General features: G+C 39.9%; 1 protein-coding gene across 1 annotated transcript in view; it reads left to right on the top strand.

Annotated features, from left to right (window-relative positions):
* The window catches only part of Cntln (centlein), a 253,142-nt gene that overhangs the window by 75,685 nt on the left and 156,274 nt on the right, over positions 1-21,183 (top strand). The window contains exons 6-7 of the mRNA XM_032902276.1: positions 9,567-9,700; positions 11,711-11,873. Of these exons, the coding sequence (XP_032758167.1) occupies positions 9,567-9,700; positions 11,711-11,873 (297 nt within the window). The remainder of the gene's footprint in view (positions 1-9,566; positions 9,701-11,710; positions 11,874-21,183) is intronic.

Here is a 21,183-nt window from a genome sequence, read left to right as displayed (position 1 = left end):
AGTCCAGCCAGCCTAAAGAGGATGAGGCAGCTTACTTCATGGTAAATAGTAGACCAGCCTGGAGTACAGAATGGAATTTTATCTTAACAAACAAAACCCACAGTAGAACAAAGCAGGTGGGGAGAATGTAATAACAGACTTTCCTTGAATGCTAAGAGTTAGAACTAACAATTAAAGCAAATACCCAGTCACATCCCCAAACCCGTTCCTGAGTCTGTGGATTTTCCTGTTTTCCTGCTTCATCGTGCTAGTGCCGTGTCCAAGGCTCAGCTAGAGGAAAAATGGGTCAGGGGCTTTTCTGAGCAGTAGTGTGCTTTGAGAGTGCTGGTTGATTCCTAACTTCTCCTGTATAGATGGGTTTTAAGTTGCCCACTATCCCAAATGATAGCCCATGGCTCTTGCTCCTAGTCCGTGAGTGTTCTGCTGCACATTTAGATCTGTAACCCTTTTTTAGCCTCTGTGGCTGTTACTTCAGCCTGTTGGTTTCTATAAGTACTATTTCCCACCTGCCAGGTTGGCTTTGATTACAATTAGGGAAAGCTGCCTTGCATCACTTCCTCGGGTGTCTCTAGACATGGGTAGTTTGCAGTGGTTTTGAGTAAGTCCTGTTTTATACCCTAATGAACCAGAAGCATGACTTCTTGTAAATTGGACTTATCACCACTTTAGGCAGTAGTACCTACTACCACTGCCTTAGCAATTCCTAGCCTTAGGATCAGCTCTTACCTGGGTGGATGTGTAGAAGATCCCATGCAAACCCAGTGAGTTCATTGATTGGTTGTTCCCATTTTCATTTGCCTTCCTAGATTTGTCTGAGTACTTTTCAGAGCTCAGTTCATTCTGGAGGCTTGTACTTGCCTTTCAGTGTTTCTAAAGGAGAAAGAGTGCTTGGGCCTTCTTCGTCTTTTGGTTGTTGTCATTCATTCCTTCATTTTCAGATAGGAATTCTTGGTTTGACGTGAGCTTCTCTTTAAATACATTTACTATATTATCCTAGTGTATTTATCCCTTGTTATTTATAACGAGAAGCCACTCATTAGTCATATTTAGGAATTCTAGGTGATGCCTCAGTTTTGAGGTCCTCCCTGTGCCTTTGGTGTTCAGCATTTTTACTGTGACATGTACATGGATCTCTGCTCTTGTGACACATGACACTTGAGTTCTGTGGGCCTTTAGAGGTCCTTTATTATGGTTGTGCAGTTTTTACCCATTATTTCTCCAAACATTTTTTTCTCGTTTTTGGTAGTCCCTGCCCAATTCTTCTGTAAGGCTGATTTTTTTTTTCTTCAATCTCCAACTTCAAGATGGTTGCCTGTATTCTTGTCAGCTAATATCTAATGCTAAACTCTTCTATTGCATTAATTTAAGTTTATTGTGCTTTTCTAACTTCAGAATTTGACCTAGATATTTTAAACAGTTTATTTTAAGATAATTCTTGTATTTATTTGTTTATATTCATGTTTCAACAAAATTTATTTATAGGTAAGTTTGCTAGGCCCTGAAGTTAAAAGAGAAAGAGCTAATAAAATATATAAGATAGAAATGCAATAAAATGATAGACAATCTGAACATTAAAGCTAGACAAAGCAATCCAGTAGGGGAAAGGAACTCAGAGTCAGGCCACAGAGTCAGAGACAGCTCCTGCTCCCAGTGTTAGGAGTCCCACATGAAGACTAAGCTACAGAACACATGTGCTGAGGGCCTAGGTCAGGCCCACGCAGCCTCTCTTATTGTCCTTACAGGCCCAGGTTAGTTGATTCTGTGAGTTTTCATGTGGTGACCTTGACTCCCATGACTCCTATAACCCCCCATCCTCCTCTTCTGTAGTGTTCCTTAAGCTCAGCTTAATGTTGGCTCTGGGTCTCTGCATCTGTTTCCATCAGTGGCTGGCAAAGGCTTTCCGATGACAGTTGAGCTAGATGCCAATCTATGAGTACAGCAGAATACCATTAGACATCATTTCATTACTTTTCTCTAATTTCTGGTTATAGCATGGGTCTCTAGGCTCCTGTGCCAAGTGTTGAGGGTGGGGGTGAGAGGCGGCTTGGGAAGGAGATGTGGGGCTCTCCTTCCTATGTCATGGGTCTCAAGGTGGACAAGACATTGGTTGGCCACTTGATACTACTTTTATAACCATACTTTTCTGTACTTAACTTGATTATGATTTTATTTTTATTTCTTGGGTTGTTTTAAATCTGCTGTGCCTTCATCACCATTTCACATCTGTTTCTGTTGCTTCTCCCCTATGTGGATGACATTTATTTGCATGTCTTAGGACTCTGTTGTTGTTTTACTGAAATGTGTAATTTATAGTGCTTTGGGATAACAGTTCCTTCCTGCTTCCATCCCAGGCTTCCTGGTTTTACTGGTCATTTATTTTGTGGTGGTTTGGACTAGATTGGTAAGAGTAAGTCCTCAGAAGTTGCTTTTCAGAGTTTGGTCTTAGAAAGGTGACCCGCTTGCTCGTGTTTCCACTGTATTCTCCTTTTCTCTTTCTCTTCTTAATCTCATTGTTGTATGTCAGTGTTCATGCCATCCTGAGTTGATGGGCTACAAAAATTGCTAGTTGAGTGTTCTGTTGTTTGGACAATGTCTTGGTGTTCTAGCTGCTCAAAAGTCATTTGCTGAGTTAAAAAAATGTGATCAAGTGTATATTATAGGTACATACTTGTAATCGTAGCCCTCAAGAGCCTGAGGATAGAGTGTTGGAGTTTCAAGGCCAGCCTGGGCTACCTAGTAGGCTTGTAGATAGCTATAACTACCTAGTAACTGCACCCACGCCTCGAAACAGCAATGACAACAACAACAAGAAAGCAGCAGCAGCAGCAGCAGCAGCAACATAACACAACAAAAGCCAGTGGTACCATGTGTGGGATAAAATGGCCATAATTCCTAATGATAATTTGAATGTTCAATTTAGTGAGGTTAACTACATTCACATTTTACAGAGCTATCCAGTGGACTCTTCACTTTGCATTTTTTTGTTCACCAGTCTTCTACAATTGTGCTTCTACTTTTTGTGTCCAAGTGTAGGAAAATATACTTGGTTTTGTGACACAATCAAGGTTTTTAGATGTTATAGTAAATGACAAAATTTTTTCTTATATTATTATGGTAGGAGCAAACTAATGTAGGTATCATATTAACTATTTGCATTGTGCACTTTAGTAAAATATATTTATATTGCAGTAAAATTAATGTCCAGAGATTTCATTTCTTCTGAAATGAAATATAGCGTCATTAAATAACCATTAATTTACTTTCTGTATCTAGAATTTGACTACTTCATATACCTCCTATCTCATGTGGGTGAAACCATTTAGTTTTTGTCTTTGTAACCAGTTCCTTTCACTTGGTATAAGCTCTTCAAGGTTTAGTCATGTTCTCATGTCTGACAGGATTTCCTTCCATTTTAAACTGCTTAACAACCCATTGTATAACTATATACATTTGTCCATTAGTTGATGAACCAGTTAAAGAACTGAGTCTTCCTTCCCATTCCCTTACCAGAAGGCATCAGTTGTGCAGAGCTAACTTCAGCACACTTATAACACTTTGAAGAAGTTCTTTGCAATGGCTTCTTGTTTAGGCTGTTATTTTTGGAAGGGGGCAGATACTGGGGGTAGGTAGAGGCTCTTTAGGAAACCTTCCAAGTCCCTCTTTCTCAGCTTATCATCCTTAGTCATTGATATTGCTGTCAAAGTAGTTTCAGTTCTCTTCATAGTCAGGGTCATGGATCATGGGCCTCCACATGGTTTCTGGCCACAGCACAGACTGTGAACATTGCACCCAGCTGTAGCAGAAACCAGGGACCCAAACAAGCTACAGAGGTGACCCTAACCTCAGATATCACTATGATCTCAGGCTGCAGCATAGACCAGTGACAACCCACTTGGCCTTTGGTGGTAACCTGGGCCACAGACATCAACACACACCCTGGCTATAGCAGGACCACAGACCCTGAAATGGCCCTTGGCAGCAGTGCAGATCTGGACATCACCATGGTTTCGGGGGCCAGTGCAGGCCACTCATATTAATATGACCCCATTGGCAGCACATCCCATAAACATTAACATGGATTCAGGCCAAGGCATTGACCATGGACATCCAAATGGAATTAGGTAGTAACTTGGACTTCCAACATGAATGCAGTCCTTGGCTACACAGGACTACTGGCACCCACATGGTCCTCTGTGGCATTACATACTGCAGTGATCTTCTTAGGAGGTCTAGGGCCAAGGTGATCCCAAGGAGTGTTAAGGCTATGTTGTGGAGTTTGCACTTGTGCAGGCTTCAGGCTGCTTCCCATGACCTCTCTGACCCCACTGGACTATGACATGATCCACCATCCACCTCAGCTCTCTCTCACACTTGTCCCTGCACTCATGACTGCAGTTTCACTTCTCACACATTCATTCTTTGTAGTAGCATCTGGTGGGTGTCCCGTGTCATCCAATCTGGTCCTGTTTCTTCCCCCACACCATTTCTTGGTTATTTTTAAGGTCAACAGATTTCCAAAATACATAACAAAAATAATAAGCATTACAATTTGGACTTAGGTAACATAGGTATACACTTTACCTTAAACCATCGGGTGCATGATTTTATGTTGTCGTTCATTTCTAAGATTGTCTCAATGGTTTTAATAATTTTGAGTTATTAGAATTAGAATTGTACATTCTAAAAATGATTTGAATGTTTGAGATAATAAGTGTAGCCAGACTTTGGCCACTTTGTGGGTTCATTTTTCTTCTACCCTTCTTTATCCCTTTTGTACCCTTTCAATTCTCTAACACTAGATAAGAGAGAAAAGAAGATGGAGAGGAAAGGAAAGAGATCCTTGAATAAAGTCCAGGGTCAGAAATGGGCACCATCATTGTTAGACTACTTCTAACTGATTAGAGGTGTTGAGTTTCTTGGGGGAAAGTTTCATTTTCAATGTCAGGATATCTAATTTCTTCTCATTGTTTCTTCTTTGCCCACATTACTTAACAAGCAATAATGAACAGCAACCAACAATCTTCCAACATCAATTAACAACCTTCCACCATCCAACCAACAACCCACCCTTCAGTCCAACATTTACATATACTCTGAAAAGTCCCCAGAATTCCTAGTGTCACACAATCACAGAAACTGTTTGCAGCTGGAAAAATCACAACCCTGCTAGAGCACTAGACAAATCATACACAGCTACTATGGACAATCAAGCAGCCTCATATCTCCATACCTGGGATTAAAACAAAAGGACAGCCCCATAATATTTCTGTGTTTTTCAAAGAAACACAAACTTCAAAATTGTCACTATAAATATTCTAATTACAGCATTCTTCACTTCCTTTTTTTTTTTTTTTTTTTCCCGGAGCTGGGGACCGAACCCAGGGCCTTGCGCTTCCTAGGCAAGCGCTCTACCACTGAGCTAAATCCCCAACCCCGCATTCTTCACTTCTATTTCTCCTCCCTAACCTTCCTGTGTACTCTTCCTTGTTTTCATTTAAATTCATATCTTTTCATTAATTGTTATATGCAAATATGTGTACACATATACATGCATATTCCTAAATACAGCTTCCTCATACTTGTATGTATGTTTCTAGGGCTGACCATTTGATATTCTTGATAAGCAGTTGGTGTGCTTTTCCCTGGGGGAGACGTTTCTTCTGTTCTCAGCACTCATCCGTTGCCTGTTGTTCTTTGTGTATGCTTGAGGCCCCCTGAGCTTTCCATTGCTTCATGTTAGCAGGTCTGCTAGAGACTGCTACTACTGGGATGCCCTTTGACCTGGACAGCCAAAGAGTAGCATATATAGCCAGTGGAGCTTAGTCCGGAGAAATGTTTGTTCTTGCCTATGGCTTAAGTTAGTTTACAGAAATTCCAGTCTTCTGTCTGTCTTCATTAGATCCTTCCTAATTCTTTAGAGGATTATATTCTTAAGAGATAATTACTGGGGGTTTAAAATGTTCAACACACAAGTGTATCATTAGCTTTCTGCTTCAGTTGACATTTGTTGTAAAAGTTAAGAGTGAAAGAATTTACTGAGCATGTGTCTACAACCAAAGTAACTGAGAAATACCAGTGTAAAACCTGAGTTTCATGAAATTTATATCATTGGTGATATGTATAAATGCATAAGCAATAAAAAATTCAGCGTTGTCATATAGGGATAGGTGAGATGGAGAAAAATATGACAAGAAAATGTTTGTGGCTTAGATGGGGAGGTTTCTATTTAATTAGGATATTACCAATAGCATTTAATGGAGTAGCTTTCTATCAAAAGTAAGATACTTTCTCAAATTTTAGTATATATTATTTTGTATATATATATTTAGAATATATTGTTTTAACTGGGTATATTTCTATTTCTATGTTCTATTTGATTAGTCTTGCTTTAGGATTGCATTTTAAATTTCAAATAAAAAGTGTTTCTAGCTTTTGTGGGTTGTTATTATGTGCTGGCTAGCATGCTATTTAGTTCTAGAATACCAGCTCCAATATGAAAACATTACAGTTGTTCATATACCTGTATTTGTAGATAATGCATAGACAACTGCTATGTGAAAAGAGACAATTGTTATGCTTATCATATTGGTTTTCTGTGTTCATGAATGTGGCACATTTTTATTAAGGTTGTGTTTTATTTTATGCAGTAATGTTACACATCAGTCAGAAGTCAACAATTCATACTGTTGGTATAAGTATTGGGCTATGTAGAAAAGCAATCATGTTTCTACAGTTAGCAAGTATTCTAATGTTGATAAGCTCTTACTAGTTCAGACTATCTACACACTCTTATGAGTGCTGTCAAGAGATTGGGAGTTCAAGGTCATCCTCTGCTATACCGTCTGGGCTATCAAAGACTGCCTTACAAACACAGAGATTAAGCAATTACCCCAAAACGCGTTGTGTTGTTTAGCATGCTTTGCTTGCTTGTTTGTTTATTTATTTATTTTTGTTTTTTCTTTTATTGAAAATAAAATTCGGGGACACTGGAGAGATGCTGCAGTAGTTAAGAACCTTGGCTGCTCCTACAAAGTCCCTGCACTCACCCTGTGGCTCACAGCCATCTGTAGTTTCAGAGTATCTGGGCCCTCTTCTGGTCTCTATCGGTACTGCATGCACATTGTATATTTAAATACATACTGATAAACACCCATACACCAAAATAAATAAATAAGACAATAGATTTTTTTTCACATAATATATACTGATTGTAGTTTCCTCTCCCTTTACCCTCCCAGTTTTTCCCTACTTCCTCTTATATCCAGATCCACCACTCCCTTTCTGTCTCTCTTAGAAAACAAACAGATCTCTGAGGGATTGTAGTATAAATATAGTAAGATAATAATAAGATAAAAACAAACACATAGGAATATGACAATACAAGAAATAGAAGAAAAAGAGCCAAGAAAAGGAATGAAAAAGAGTTATAGAATCTGAGACACATTTGTCCATACACTAAGGAATCCCATTGAAACAAACAGCAAACAGAAGAATGGTAGCTTGTATCTATATCTGCCTGCCTGCCTGCCTGCCTGCCTGTCTGTCTGTCTACCCTACCAATATGGACTGATAGGATAAAACAAAAACGAACAAACAGAAGGAACCCAAAATAAGGCACTGGAATGAGAGACACACTCGTTCATCAACTGTAGAATCTAACAAAAATACTAGACTGAAAGCTGCAGTCTACGTGCAGAGGACCCGTTGCAGCCCCAGGCAGGCCTGTGCATTTTGCCTCTGAGTTCATACGAGCATTGTCTTATTGTGCTTGTTGTTGTTTCTTTGATGTCCTTTATTCCCTCTGGCTCTGACACTCTTTCCACCTCTTCTGCAGTGTTTCCTGACTTCTGAGGGGAGGGCTGAGTGTTCCAAGATCTGTCAATTTCTCCATATTTCTGGATGTGAGTGTAATCTGTTCTCTTCTGCTGCAGGAAGAATCTTCTCTGATGATGGCTGAGCAAGGCACTGATCTGTGTGTATAGCATAAAGTCATTAGAAGTCATGTGCCCACCAGACTCCTATATTCCTTTAATAAAGCAGCAGTGTTTGGCCTTGTCATAGGCCCCCAGCTATCTAGTCTTAGGTTCTTGGTCACATAAACAGGGTCAGGTAAGGCTTCCATCTCATGGAGTAGGCCTTGCAGGCAGGAGAGCATTGCAGATTGAAAGGTATGGCTGGACTGGTGCATACATTTCTCTTTTGGTGGTCTGCAGACTACCTTCTGGTACAAAGAACACTAGCTCACGGGGGTGAAGGCTGTAGGTAGGCACCAGCTGAAGTTCTCCATCTTCCGTGAGGTATGTGGGTATGGTCCTCAGTAATAGTGCCTTAACTGTCCGGGTTTAGAGAGTAACCTATAGCCTTTAGTAACAGCCTGGGTTGTTTGGGGCTCCCAGGAGACCCTATTAGCTAACAACTCAATTAGATGCAACCTGTCCCCTGTTACTAGGAGCTTCATTTGCTGACAAGAGATGTCTGGCTGGAGCTCTGTCTTCCCCGTTATTTGACAGTTTTATTTAGAATACCTTCATGTGTATTTGAAGAAGCTTCCACTGTATTAGGCCTCTATAGTGATCCTCCAATGGCCCTTAATTTTAGCTGTCTTCCATACTTCCTCTGCTGTGCCCTCCTTCCTGCATGTTCCTCTGGTTCCAGCCCCACCTTGGCCTGTGTCCCCCCACGGCTGTATTCTAGTTGCCTTTCTTACAGAGACCTATCTGTTCTATCTAGTCCCTTATTCTATGCCTAAGCTCTGTGCTTATATAGATTGTAGCTTGCTTATCCAAGACTTAACACCTAGTGTACACATATAAGGGAAAAACACTTTTCTTGTTCTAGGCTACCTCAGGGCAATTTTTTTTTCTAGTTTCATCCATTGATGCCCAAGTTTCATGATTTAATTTTAAATGTACCACAATTTCTTTATTCCTTCATCAGAGATTTTAGAGGGACATCCAGAGTATTTCAGTTTCTTTTGATTATGAATACACAGTAGTGAATGTGGTTGAGCAAGTGCCTCTGTGGAGGGATGAAGCGTCGCTTCTAGGCAGCTCAGTTGATTGAGCCCTTCTGTTCATCTCAGCTAGAAGGGCTTTCTACGCATAGCATAGCAGTCTTTCTACGCTATGTTCTTAGGGGGGGAGAGAAAGCAAATATGGAGGTAATTACTATTTATCCTTAAGATTTAAGCAATTCTGATGTTTTTTAATTTAACATAATTTTATTGTATGATTTATTTTAACTTTTATAATAAACTTTTTATAAATTTTACAGTTTATTTCAAGTTCTTGATTTTTATACCATGAAGTTTTTCTAAATTTTTGTCAAAAATTCTATAACTACTGTAAGTTTTGTAAACATTTTTCACCTAAAATTCTTCAAAATTGGCCTTTTCCTTTTTTTTTGAAACTATTTTAAAGGTTGATATTTAAATATGGTAAAATTTAATTGTGAAAAACCTATAGTTTTGGTAGGAACATTTCTCCTGTGTCTTATAAAATAAATATCATGTACTTTTGTTTATGCTTCATGTTTCTTATCTTATAGTACAAGTGCTCTAATTTTAGGTCCTTGAAGAAAATTTGATTGAAGCAAAGAAGGAAATTGAGTCGTCACAGAGTAGATATAATGCTGTGTCACTGCAGCTGAACAGCAAACAGACTGAACTTATCCAAAAAGATATGGACATCACACTCGTCAGGCAAGTGTGTTACGGTTGAGCTGTATTAGAACATCCTTTGTCATCCAGCACGAGCACTTACGGATGTGCCTATTGTTAATACTTCCAAATGATAACAGTTTGTCTTCCATAGGTGTACATGTCTGTGCAGTGAAAATCTGGAATAGTATGCATTAAAGCAGCACTAGTTAGGGAGCGGGGGCTCCCTAGCACTGATCTTTCTTTGATTTCATATAAAGACAGGTCAAATTCCTTTCTTCTTCATAGCCCAGAAGTATTTTTCCTTATTTCTAATTTTTTATTTGATTTTCATTTAGTCAGAAAAGAGAGAAAGGGGGGAGGGAGGGAGGAAGGGGAAAAGGATGGAGGGGAGGGGGGAGGAAGGGAGGGGAGAGAGAGAGAGATTGAGAGATTGAGAGATTGATTGATTCTCCCCTAGGTCAATTCATGATTACCGCAGCATGGTTGTAAAGTAGTGTAAGAGGTAGACAAAGACACACTCTTCTTCACACTGACATTTAACCTCAAGTGTCTCAGTAATGTGAGACTCACCCTTCCCCATACTGTCTGACTACACAGTTATGTTATGGCTGATGATACATATATTTTGAACTTTAATGTAAATAATTCTGTATATATGAATTCTTGCTCTCTTAACAGTATCTGAATACTGTTTGTTTTTATCCTGTGCCTGCTATAGTTTAACTTCATGATGTCTTAGCCGCCAAACTCTTACTACCCACACTGGACACGCTATTGTTATTTCCTTTGTTGAACTTTCTGAGTTAGGAGGAGCAAACAGCATTGTCTACATGGATTTCTATTGTTTGTATGTCCTTACCATGTTTCCTACAGGTACTGTGCAGTGTCTTACCCTCCCATCCTCTGGGTCTGAGGGCTCTCTTTAGATACTCCTCTCTTCCGTAGTCTGTGACTACTGAAAGGCTGTAGAAGATAGATGTTGCACGTGTGTGTGTGTGTCTGTGTGTGTGTGTGTGTCTGTGTGTGTGTGTGTGTGTCATGTTTATAAATTCAATGGAGAAGATTCTTGCCTTAGATGTCTAAAGAGCAGAGCATATGTTCTCTATGTTCATTTTCATAGTCTTGAATAGCTATTTACATATTTCTTTATTTTAAATCTTCTCATGTATTTGAAACTGTAGAAAAGAAAAATGCCACTTTAAATGCACTCACCATAATATATAAAATGAAATGTATTTTTTTATATGTCTCTCTATATGACAGGTGTTTTAACCAACTAAATGAAGGAGTCTGAAATAATGTCTCTATAATTATTCTTTCTGCCAAAGTAGAATATCCAAACAATTTGTAGTTCTTATATGGTTTGTTTCACACAAGATTTCCTACCACAGGGATCTGGAAGTCTGTAGCCCAGAAGTATTGCTCTCCTGGGTCCTGAGCACGATAGCTCTTCCACTAGGTCATTTGTCTTCCCACTTGACCAGGGCTTACCTGGGTGCCTGCAAGGACTGGATTCCCTTGTGCTGTTTTTCTTCCTTCTGACTGTGGTACCTCAGTGTCGTGTATCATCTCCAGAGGCACATGGTGGTTTGAAAACTTTATTAGACCTTTTGGTGTCTTTTATTTTTTCACTACACTTAAAGTTCTTTATTATGTAAAATGAAAGCTTAACTTACCCTATATTTAAAAATATCTGATGACTATTATTAGAACCACTGCTTATCAGTTCATGGAACTGAAATTTTAACTTAACTTCAATAAGAAGGTGGTTCTATGACAATATATCCAGAATTTTTATTTCTGTCAAGCTATAAAAGAAAATTGATAAGTATTTTGCCTTTGAAACCCACAGTAGTTCTGTCGATACTTTCTAGGTGTATGTGATAAATATTAAGTACTTTATATATTATCTCATTTATTAATAAGTTTGCCTGCAATAAAAAATAATAGATGAAAATAGGAAGCCAATCTGTCCTCTTAGATGAGCACAGTTATTTAGCTGAGGGGATCTGTATTCATGCTTCTCTATTTATTGCCTGCTTTGCACAGGAAGGAACTGCAGGAGCTGCAGAATCTGTACAAGCAGAACAGTGCACACACAGCACAGCAAGCAGACCTGATCCAGCAGCTCCAGGTTCTCAATATGGATACGCAGAAAGTACTGAGGAACCAGGAAGATGCTCACACGGCTGAAAGTATAACATACCAGAAAGTATGCTGTTGTTTGTTGTAAAGATGTGAAGTATGTGTGAACGCAGGCAGGGAAACAGATTTCAAGCTTTCAGAAATTTTGTGTCATTTCTTTTTTTTACATGGTTTAACTAATATTCAAGTTTTTGTGAGGTTTCTATGGTAAGATTGAAAAAGTTGATAATACAGATAGAAAAGCAACTTGTAAGTAGGAACTTTTATTTCTTCTGTGAAACACTTAGGTACAATAGTGCTTGTATTATAAGAAATAATTGGATCAAGTGTGATCCTGATATGTGACCTAAGACACATGTGAAATCTGCATTATTTTATTGGCAAATATGCACAGACACTAAGGCAACACTGCTATTCATTTTCAAGGATTTCCCTCTTTATTTCCGAGTTTCTTTTCAGTAGACATTGTACTCTAGTTGATTCAAGAGCCCACAGCAAGGCTGACTTGTCTCTTTAGTTGTGCCAACGGACTCAGCACCATTCATTCTGCTATTAATTTGAGGACGCACCTATATTGAGCTCTTTATATAATTTGTTCAATGTACTAAGTTGTTTGTATAAATAACATCGTGAGAAAAATGTTCCTCTTTAATAGCTGAGACTGGACAAGGTTAGAGGAGGTTAGAGATGGTCTTAAGTTCTGACACCCCACAGTGCTGGGGCAGCAGGTGGTAGGTGGAGTCTGGGGATGTTCTTTACCCAGTAACAGCTGATGCTGTGTGCAGGTTAGCCAGCATGATGGGTGCAAGTGTATTGTCAGCTTGAGAGCTGCATTTGTTGAGAGGTTTCTATCTGTTTATCAGGAGTCAGCGCTGGTCTCAGGAGCATTTTTTGGCCCACCAGGTTCCTAGTTACTCTAGAGACCTGTGAGTTTGTATTCCTAGTGATAGCAGATGTCCAGTTCATTGCTATCTTTCAATGCATTAGGGAGTGTGTGTCAGTAAATAGAGACTGAGTTGGGCATTCGACATGGAGGACTAGGGGAAGCAGGCATTCTTCTTGCTGCTTTTAGCACTGTCAGACCCTCTGCAGCAAACTCACTCTGGAGGGAGGAAGCTGGGGCAATCCAGTGCTGTGCCAGACGAGGGCTGAGAGTTTCAAAACTTGCTTGGAAGCAACCCACACACATCAGGGTGTAGCTTCAGAGGCTGAACGGTCTCTAGCCACAGACTCAGAGCTCTCAGCCTTCACAATAATACACAGACAGTGGGACAATGGGACCATTGCCATCACAATGTGAGCTCATGCTTTTCTTGGTTACAATTTTTTATTGCTAATTGTTTTCATATAGTATATTTTGATCCTGTTTCCTCTTCACCTCCCAAACTCCCCCAGGACCATTCCACCTCTCTACCCAATCAAGTTGTCTATTTTCTCCCTCTTCCTCAAAAAATAGGACAAGAAAACAAAACAAAACCAAAACAATAAACAAAAAAGCACATTTAAAAAAAGGCATGGACCAACGCTGCCCACCTCTGCCCACATCCCTGGCCCAGGAGGATACTGTATACGGCCTCTGGGTACCCGTAGAGGAGGGCCCAGGAGCAGCAGATCCACTGCGTCTGAGACACCGCACCTGAAGGGACCGACCGGATAAACAGTTCTCTGCACCCAAATCCCGTGGGAGGGAGAGCTAAACCTTCAGAGAGGCGGACACGCCTGGGAAACCAGAAGAGACTGCACGCTGCACACAGTACTGACCCCAGAGGTAAACAAATGCAAGCAGGAGCCGGCGTACGCGATATTGGCGGGACTGGAGTGCAGACGTGTGCCCGGCCGCTCTGGCCGTGGAGAGCTCATAGGCAACACCCCGCGAGCAAACTTGAGCCTGGGGACCACAGGTAAGACAAACTTTTCTGGTACAAACGACTTGCCTGGTGAACTCAAGACACAGGCTCACAGGAACAGCTGAAGACCTGTAGTGAAGAAAAACAACGCGCCTGAAAGCAGAACACTCTGTCCCCATAACTGGCTGAAAGAAAACAGGAAAACAGGTCTACAGCACTCCTGAAACACAGGCTTATAAGACAGTCTAGCCACTGTCAGAAATAGCAGAACAAAGTAACACTAGAGATAATCTGATGGCGAGAGGCAAGCGCAGGAACCCAAGCAACAGAAACCAAGACTACATGGCATCATCGGAGCCCAATTCTCCCACCAAAGCAAAACAGGGAATATCCAAACACACCAGAAAAGCAAGATCTAGTTTCAAAATCATATTTGAGCATGATGTTGGAGGACTTCAAGAAAGACATGAAGAACTCCCTTAGAGAAACACAGGAAAACATAAATAAACAAGTAGAAGCCTACAGAGAGGAATCGCAAAAATTCCTAAAAGAATTCCAGGAAAATATAAATAAACAAGTAGAAGCCCATAGAGAGGAGTCACAAAAATCCCTAAAAGAATTCCAGGAAAACATAAATAAACAAGTAGAAGCCCATAGAGAGGAGTCACAAAAAATCCCTGAAAGAATTCCAGGAAAACACAATCAAACAGTTGAAGGAATTAAAATGGAAATAGAAGCAATCAAGAAAGAACACATGGAAACAACCCTGGATATAGAAAACCAAAAGAAGAGACAAGGAGCTGTAGATACAAGCTTCACCAACAGAATACAAGAGATGGAAGAGAGAATCTCAGGAGCAGAAGATTCCATAGAAATCATTGACTCAACTGTCAAAGATAATGTAAAGCGAAAAAGCTACTGGTCCAAAACATACAGGAAAATCTAGGACTCAATGAGAAGATCAAACCTAAGGATAATAGGTATAGAAGAGAGTGAAGACTCCCAGCTCAAAGGACCAGTAAATATCTTCAACAAAATCATAGAAGAAAACTTCCCAAACCTAAAAAAAGAGATACCCATAGGCATACAAGAAGCCTACAGAACTCCAAATAGATTGGACCAGAAAAGAAACACCTCCCGTCACATAATAGTCAAAACACCAAACGCACAAAAAATAAAGAAAGAATATTAAAAGCAGTAAGGAAAAAGGTCAAGTAACATATAAAGGCAGACCTATCAGAATCACACCAGACTTTTCGCCAGAAACTATGAAGGCCAGAAGATCCTGGACTGATGTCATACAGACCCTAAGAGAACACAAATGCCAGCCCAGGTTACTGTATCCTGCAAAACTCTCAATCAACATAGATGGAGAAACCAAGATATTCCATGACAAAACCAAATTTACACAATATCTGTCTACAAATCCAGCACTACAAAGGATAATAAATGGTAAAGCCCAACATAAGGAGGCAAGCTATACCCTAGAAGAAGCAAGAAACTAATCGTCTTGGCAACAAAACAAAGAGAAGAAAAGCACACAAACATAACCTCACATCCAAATATGAATACAACCGAAGCAATAATCACTATTCCTTAATATCTCTCAACATCAATGGCCTCAACTCCCAATAAAAAGACATAGATTAACAAACTGGATACATAACGAGGACCCTGCATTCTGCTGCCTACAGGAAACACACCCTCAGAGACAAAGACAGACACTACCTCAGAGTGAAAGGCTGAAAACGACTTTCCAAGCAAATGGTCAGAAGAAGCAAGCTGGAGTAGCCATTCCAATATCAGATAAAATCAATTTTCAACTAAAAGTCATCAAAAAAAAGATAAGGAAGGACACTTCATATTCATCAAAGGAAAAATCCACCAAGATGAACTCTCAATCCTAAATATCTATGCCCCAAATACAAGGGCACCTACATACGTAAAAGAAACCTTACTAAAGCTCAAAACACACATTGCACCTCACACAATAATAGTAGGAGATTTCAACACCCCACTCTCATCAATGGACAGATCATGGAAACAGAAATTAAACAGAGACGTAGACAGACTAAGAGAACTCATGAGCCAAATGGACTTAACGGATATTTATAGAACGTTCTACCCTAAAGCAAAAGGATATACGTTCTTCTCAGCTCCTCATGGTACTTTCTCCAAAATTGACCATATAATTGGTCAAAAAACGGGCCTCAACAGGTACAGAAAGATAGAAATAATCCCATGCGTGCTATCGGAACACCACGGCCTAAAACTGGTCTTCAATAACAATAAGGGAAGAATGCCCACATATACGTGGAAATTGAACAATGCTCTACTCAATGATAACCTGGTCAAGGAAGAAATAAAGAAAGAAATTAAAGACTTTTTAGAATTTAATGAAAATGAAGATACAACATACCCAAACTTATGGGACACAATGAAAGCTGCGCTAAGAGGAAAACTCATAGCGCTGAGTGCCTGCAGAAGGAAACAGGAAAGAGCATATGTCAGCAGCTTGACAGCACACCTAAAAGCTCTAGAACAAAAAGAAGCAAATACACCCAGGAGGAGTAGAAGGCAGGAAATAATCAAACTCAGAGCCAAATCAACCAAGTAGAAACAAAAGGACCATAGAAAGAATCAACAGAACCAAAAGTTGGTTCTTTGAGAAAATCAACAAGATAGATAAACCTTGGCACAGATTAACGAGAGGACACAGAGAGTGTGTCCAAATTAACAAAATCAGAAATGAAAAGGAGACATAACTACAGATTCAGAGGAAATTCAAAAAATCATCAGATCTTACTATAAAAGCCTATATTCAACAAAACTTGACAATCTGCAGGAAATGGACAATTTCCTAGACAGATACCAGGTACCGAAGTTAAATCAGGAACAGATAAACCAGTTAAACAACCCCATAACTCCTAAGGAAATAGAAGAAGTCATTAAAGGTCTCCCAACCAAAAAGAGCCCAGGTCCAGACGGGTTTAGTGCAGAATTCTATCAGACCTTCATAGAAGACCTCGTACCAATATTATCCAAACTATTCCACAAAATTGAAACAGATGGAGCACTACCAATTCCTTCTATGAAGCCACAATTACTTTATACCTAAACCACACAAAGACCCAACAAAGAAAGAGAACTTCAGACCAATTTCCCTTATGAATATCGATGCAAAAATACTCAATAAAATTCTGGCAAACCGAATCCAAGAGCACATCAAAACAATCATCCACCATGATCAAGTAGGCTTCATCCCAGGCATGCAGGGATGGTTCAATATAATGGAAAACCATCAACGTGATCCATTATATAAACAAACTGAAAGAACAAAACCACATGATCATTTCATTAGATGCTGAGAAAGCATTTGACAAAATTCAACACCCCCTTCATGATAAAAGTCCTGAAAGAATAGGAATTCAAGGCCCATACATAAACATAGTAAAAGCCATATACAGCAAACCAGTTGCTAACATTAAACTAAATGGAGAGAAACTTGAAGCAATCCCACTAAAATCAGGGACTAGACAAGGCTGCCCACTCTCTCCCTACTTATTCAATATAGTTCTTGAAGTTCTAGCCAGAGCAATAAGACAACAAAAGGAGGTCAAGGGGATACAGATCGAAAAGAAGAAGTCAAAATATCACTATTTGCAGATGATATGATAGTATATTTAAGATCCCAAAAATTCCACCAGAGAACTACTAAAGCTGATAAACAACTTCAGCAAAGTGGCTGGGTATAAAATTAACTCAAATAAATCAGTAGCCTTCCTCTACACAAAAAGAGAAACAGGCCGAGAAAGAAATTAGGGAAATGACACCTTCATAATAGATCCAAATAATATAAAGTACCTCGGTGTGACTTTAACCAAGCAAGTAAAAGATCTGTACAATAAGAACTTCAAGACTCTGAAGAAAGAAATTGAAGAAGACCTCAGAAGATGGAAAGATCTCCCATGCTCATGGATTGGCAGGATTAATATAGTAAAAATGGCCATTCTACCAAAAACGATCTACAGATTCAATGCAATCCCCATCAAAATACCAATCCAATTCTTCAAAGAGTTAGACAGAACAATTTGCAAATTCATCTGGAATAACAAAAAACCCAGGATAGCTAAAACTATCCTCAACAATAAAAGGACTTCAGGGGGAATCACTATCCCAGATCTCAAGCAGTATTACAGAGCAATAGTGATAAAAACTGCATGGTATTGGTACAGAGACAGACAGATAGACCAATGGAACAGAATTGAAGACCCAGAAATGAACCCACACACCTATGGGCACTTGATTTTTGACAAAGGAGCCAAAACCATCCAATGGAAAAAGATAGCATTTTCAGCAAATGGTGCTGGTTCAACTGGAGGTCAACATGTAGAAGAATGCAGATCGATCCATGCTTATCACCCTGTACAAAGCTTAAGTCCAAGTGGATCAAGGACCTCCACATCAAACCAGATACACTCAAACTAATAGAAGAAAAACTAGGGAAGCATTTGGAACACATGGGCACTGGAAAAAATTTCCTGAACAAAACACCCATGGCTTATGCTCTAAGATCAAGAATCGACAAATGGGATCTCATAAAACTGCAAAGCTTCTGTAAGGCAAAGGACACTGTGGTTAGGACAAAACGGCAACCAACAGATTGGGAAAAGATCTTTACCAATCCTACAACAGATAGAGGGCTTATATCCAAAATATACAAAGAACTGAAGAAGTTAAACAGCAGGGAGGCAAATAACCCTATTAAAAAATGGGGTTCAGAGCTAAACAGAGAATTCACAGCTGAGGAATGCCGAATGGCTGAGAAACACCTAAAGAAATGTTCAACATCGTTAGTCATAAGGAAATGCAAATCAAAACAACCCTGAGATTTCACCTCACACCAGTGAGAATGGCTAAGATCAAAACTCAGGTGACAGCAAATGCTGGCGAGGATGTGGAGAAAGGGGAACACTCCTCCATTGTTGGTGGGGTTGCAGACTGCTGCAACCATTCTGGAAATCAGTTTGGAGGTTCCTCAGAAAATTGGACATTGAACTGCCTGAGGATCCAGCTATACCTCTCCTGGGCATATACCCAAAAGATGCCCCAACATATAAAAAAGACAGGTGCTCCACTATGTTCATCGCAGCCTTATTTATAATAGCCAGAAGCTGGAAAGAACCCAGATGCCCTTCAACAGAGGAATGGATACAGAAAATGTGGTACATCTACACAATGGAATATTACTCAGCTATCAAAAACAATGACTTTGTGAAATTCAGAGGCAAATGGTTGAACTGGAAACTATCATCCTGAGGAGCTAACCCAATCACAGAAAGACATACATGGTATGTACTCATTGATAAGTGGCTATTAGCCCAAATGCTTGAATTACCCTAGATGCCTAGAACAAATTAAACTCAAGACGGATGATCAAAATGTGAATGCAGATCGCTCATGAGAGACACAGCCAGAATACAGCAAATACAGAGGCGTATGCCAGCAGGAAACCACTGAACTGAGAACAGGAACCCCTGTTGAACAATCAGAGAAAGAACTGGAAGAGCTTGAAGGAGCTCGAGACCCCATATGTACAGCAATGCCAACCAACCAGAGTTTCCAGGACTAAGCCACTACCCAAAGACTATACATGGACTGACCCTGGACTCTGACCTCGAGGGTTGCAATGAATATCCTAGTAAGAGCACCAGTGGAAGGGGAAGCCCTGGGTCCTGCTAAGACTGAACCCCTAGTGAACTAGACTGTTGGGGAGAGGGCAGCAATGGGGGAGGGGTGGAGGGGAACACCCATAAGGAAGGGGAGGGGGAGGGGATGTTTGCCCGAAACCGAAAGGGAATAACATTTGAAATGTATATAAGAAATACTCAAGTTAATAAAAAAAAAAAAAAAAGTAAACCTGAAAAAAAAAAAAAAGAAATGTAAAAAAAAAAGGCATGGAGTTCATTTTGTGTTGGTCACCTACTCCTGATCTTGAGGCTTCCCTTGCAGGGAACTTGTCACTTCAGTGGAGAAAACAGATTTTCATTTTCTCAGCAGGTATCAATTATAAGGAGCTTACTGGTTAACAGTGGGACTCTCTGTCACTTCCTGTTATCCAGGAAGGGATTTTTCTCTAGATGAGTTTGTGCAGGTCTCAGGTCTCGTGTTTGCATTACTGTCTGTACATTCATATATGCATTGACACTGTTGTGTCTGTAGGATGCTGTTTCCGTAGAGCCATCCACTCCCTCTGCTCTTAAATCTCTCTCCTCTTCCTGAAACATTAAGGAAGGGATGTGAAACAGACATAAAGAGCCGAGTGTTCCAAGACCTCTGTAGTCTGTATATTGTCTCTTTGTGGGCCTCTGTTAATTATTATCTCCTTCGAGAAGAAGCTTCTCTGATCAGGGTTGAATGAATGTACTCATAGATGTGTGATCTGTGAGTATAACAACACATCATTAGTGGCTATTTTATTATTATGCTCATTTAGTAGTAGTAGTAGTAGTAGTAGAGGAAGAAGAAGAAGAGGAGGAGGAGGGGAAGGAGGAGGATGGGTTTTTCCTCCAGCACTTGACCTATCTAGTCTCAGGTTCTTGGCTTTATTAACAGTGTCAGGTGATGCTTATATCTCGTGGAGTGGCCTTTAACTCTAATAAATATAGATAGATAGATAGATAGATAGATAGATAGATAGATAGATAGATAGATAGATAGATAGATAGATAGATAGATAGGGGTTGGTTACTGCTGTACCTGTTGTGCCACTATTGCTCCAGTGTATCGTAGGTTGCTGTTCTACGTCACAGGATTTGTAGCTGGGTGAGATTGATGCTTTTTTCCTTGGATAGTATTCATCGTACCTTGCAGCACTGTGAACACTAGTCAGTAGGGGTGAAGCTTCTAGTTAGGCACCAGCTTGACTTTTCCAAGTACGATGGCCTAGATATTTGTTCTCTTCAGCAATAGGGCCTTACTGTCAGGCTGTGAGTGTAAATGGCAGCATGGCCAGTGATGGGTAATGATTAGTGCTGTGTGGTGGGAGGTGACTATGCACCCCTTTGGCTAATTTTCCAACAACATGGGACTTGTTCTAGGCCGGAGGATTTTATTTGGTACATATAATGCATAGTTAGGGCATTCTCTCTCCATTGTATGGTAAATCCATTCAACTTCCTTTTATATATTTTAGAAAGCTGAATTAGTTTCCATATGGATTTTCAAGAGACTGTCATCACTTGTTATCCTTCCCCTACGTCTTTCTTCACCCTGCCCTCTGAGTCCACTCTTCATTTATTTCTCCTTCTATAGTTTCCTTTTTGTCCATTTGTAACACTATGTTCTCTTTCCCTTTCTTGGGAAAAATCACTTCTGTTACCTCCCCCATCCCCTCTGAGCTCCCTAACTCTGTGAATATTCAAAGTGAGGCATATGCTTCTAAGGTTAAAAGTTGTCATCCACATGTAAGAGAAATGATGCAGTGACTTTTACTCTGGGTCTGGGTTAACTCCCTCAGGATGACGGGAA

The sequence above is a fragment of the Rattus rattus genome, chromosome 1 (assembly GCF_011064425.1).
Source record: "Rattus rattus isolate New Zealand chromosome 1, Rrattus_CSIRO_v1, whole genome shotgun sequence".
Classification (NCBI taxonomy): Eukaryota; Metazoa; Chordata; class Mammalia; order Rodentia; family Muridae; genus Rattus; species Rattus rattus.
This window is presented reverse-complemented; position numbering and strand designations above follow the sequence as displayed.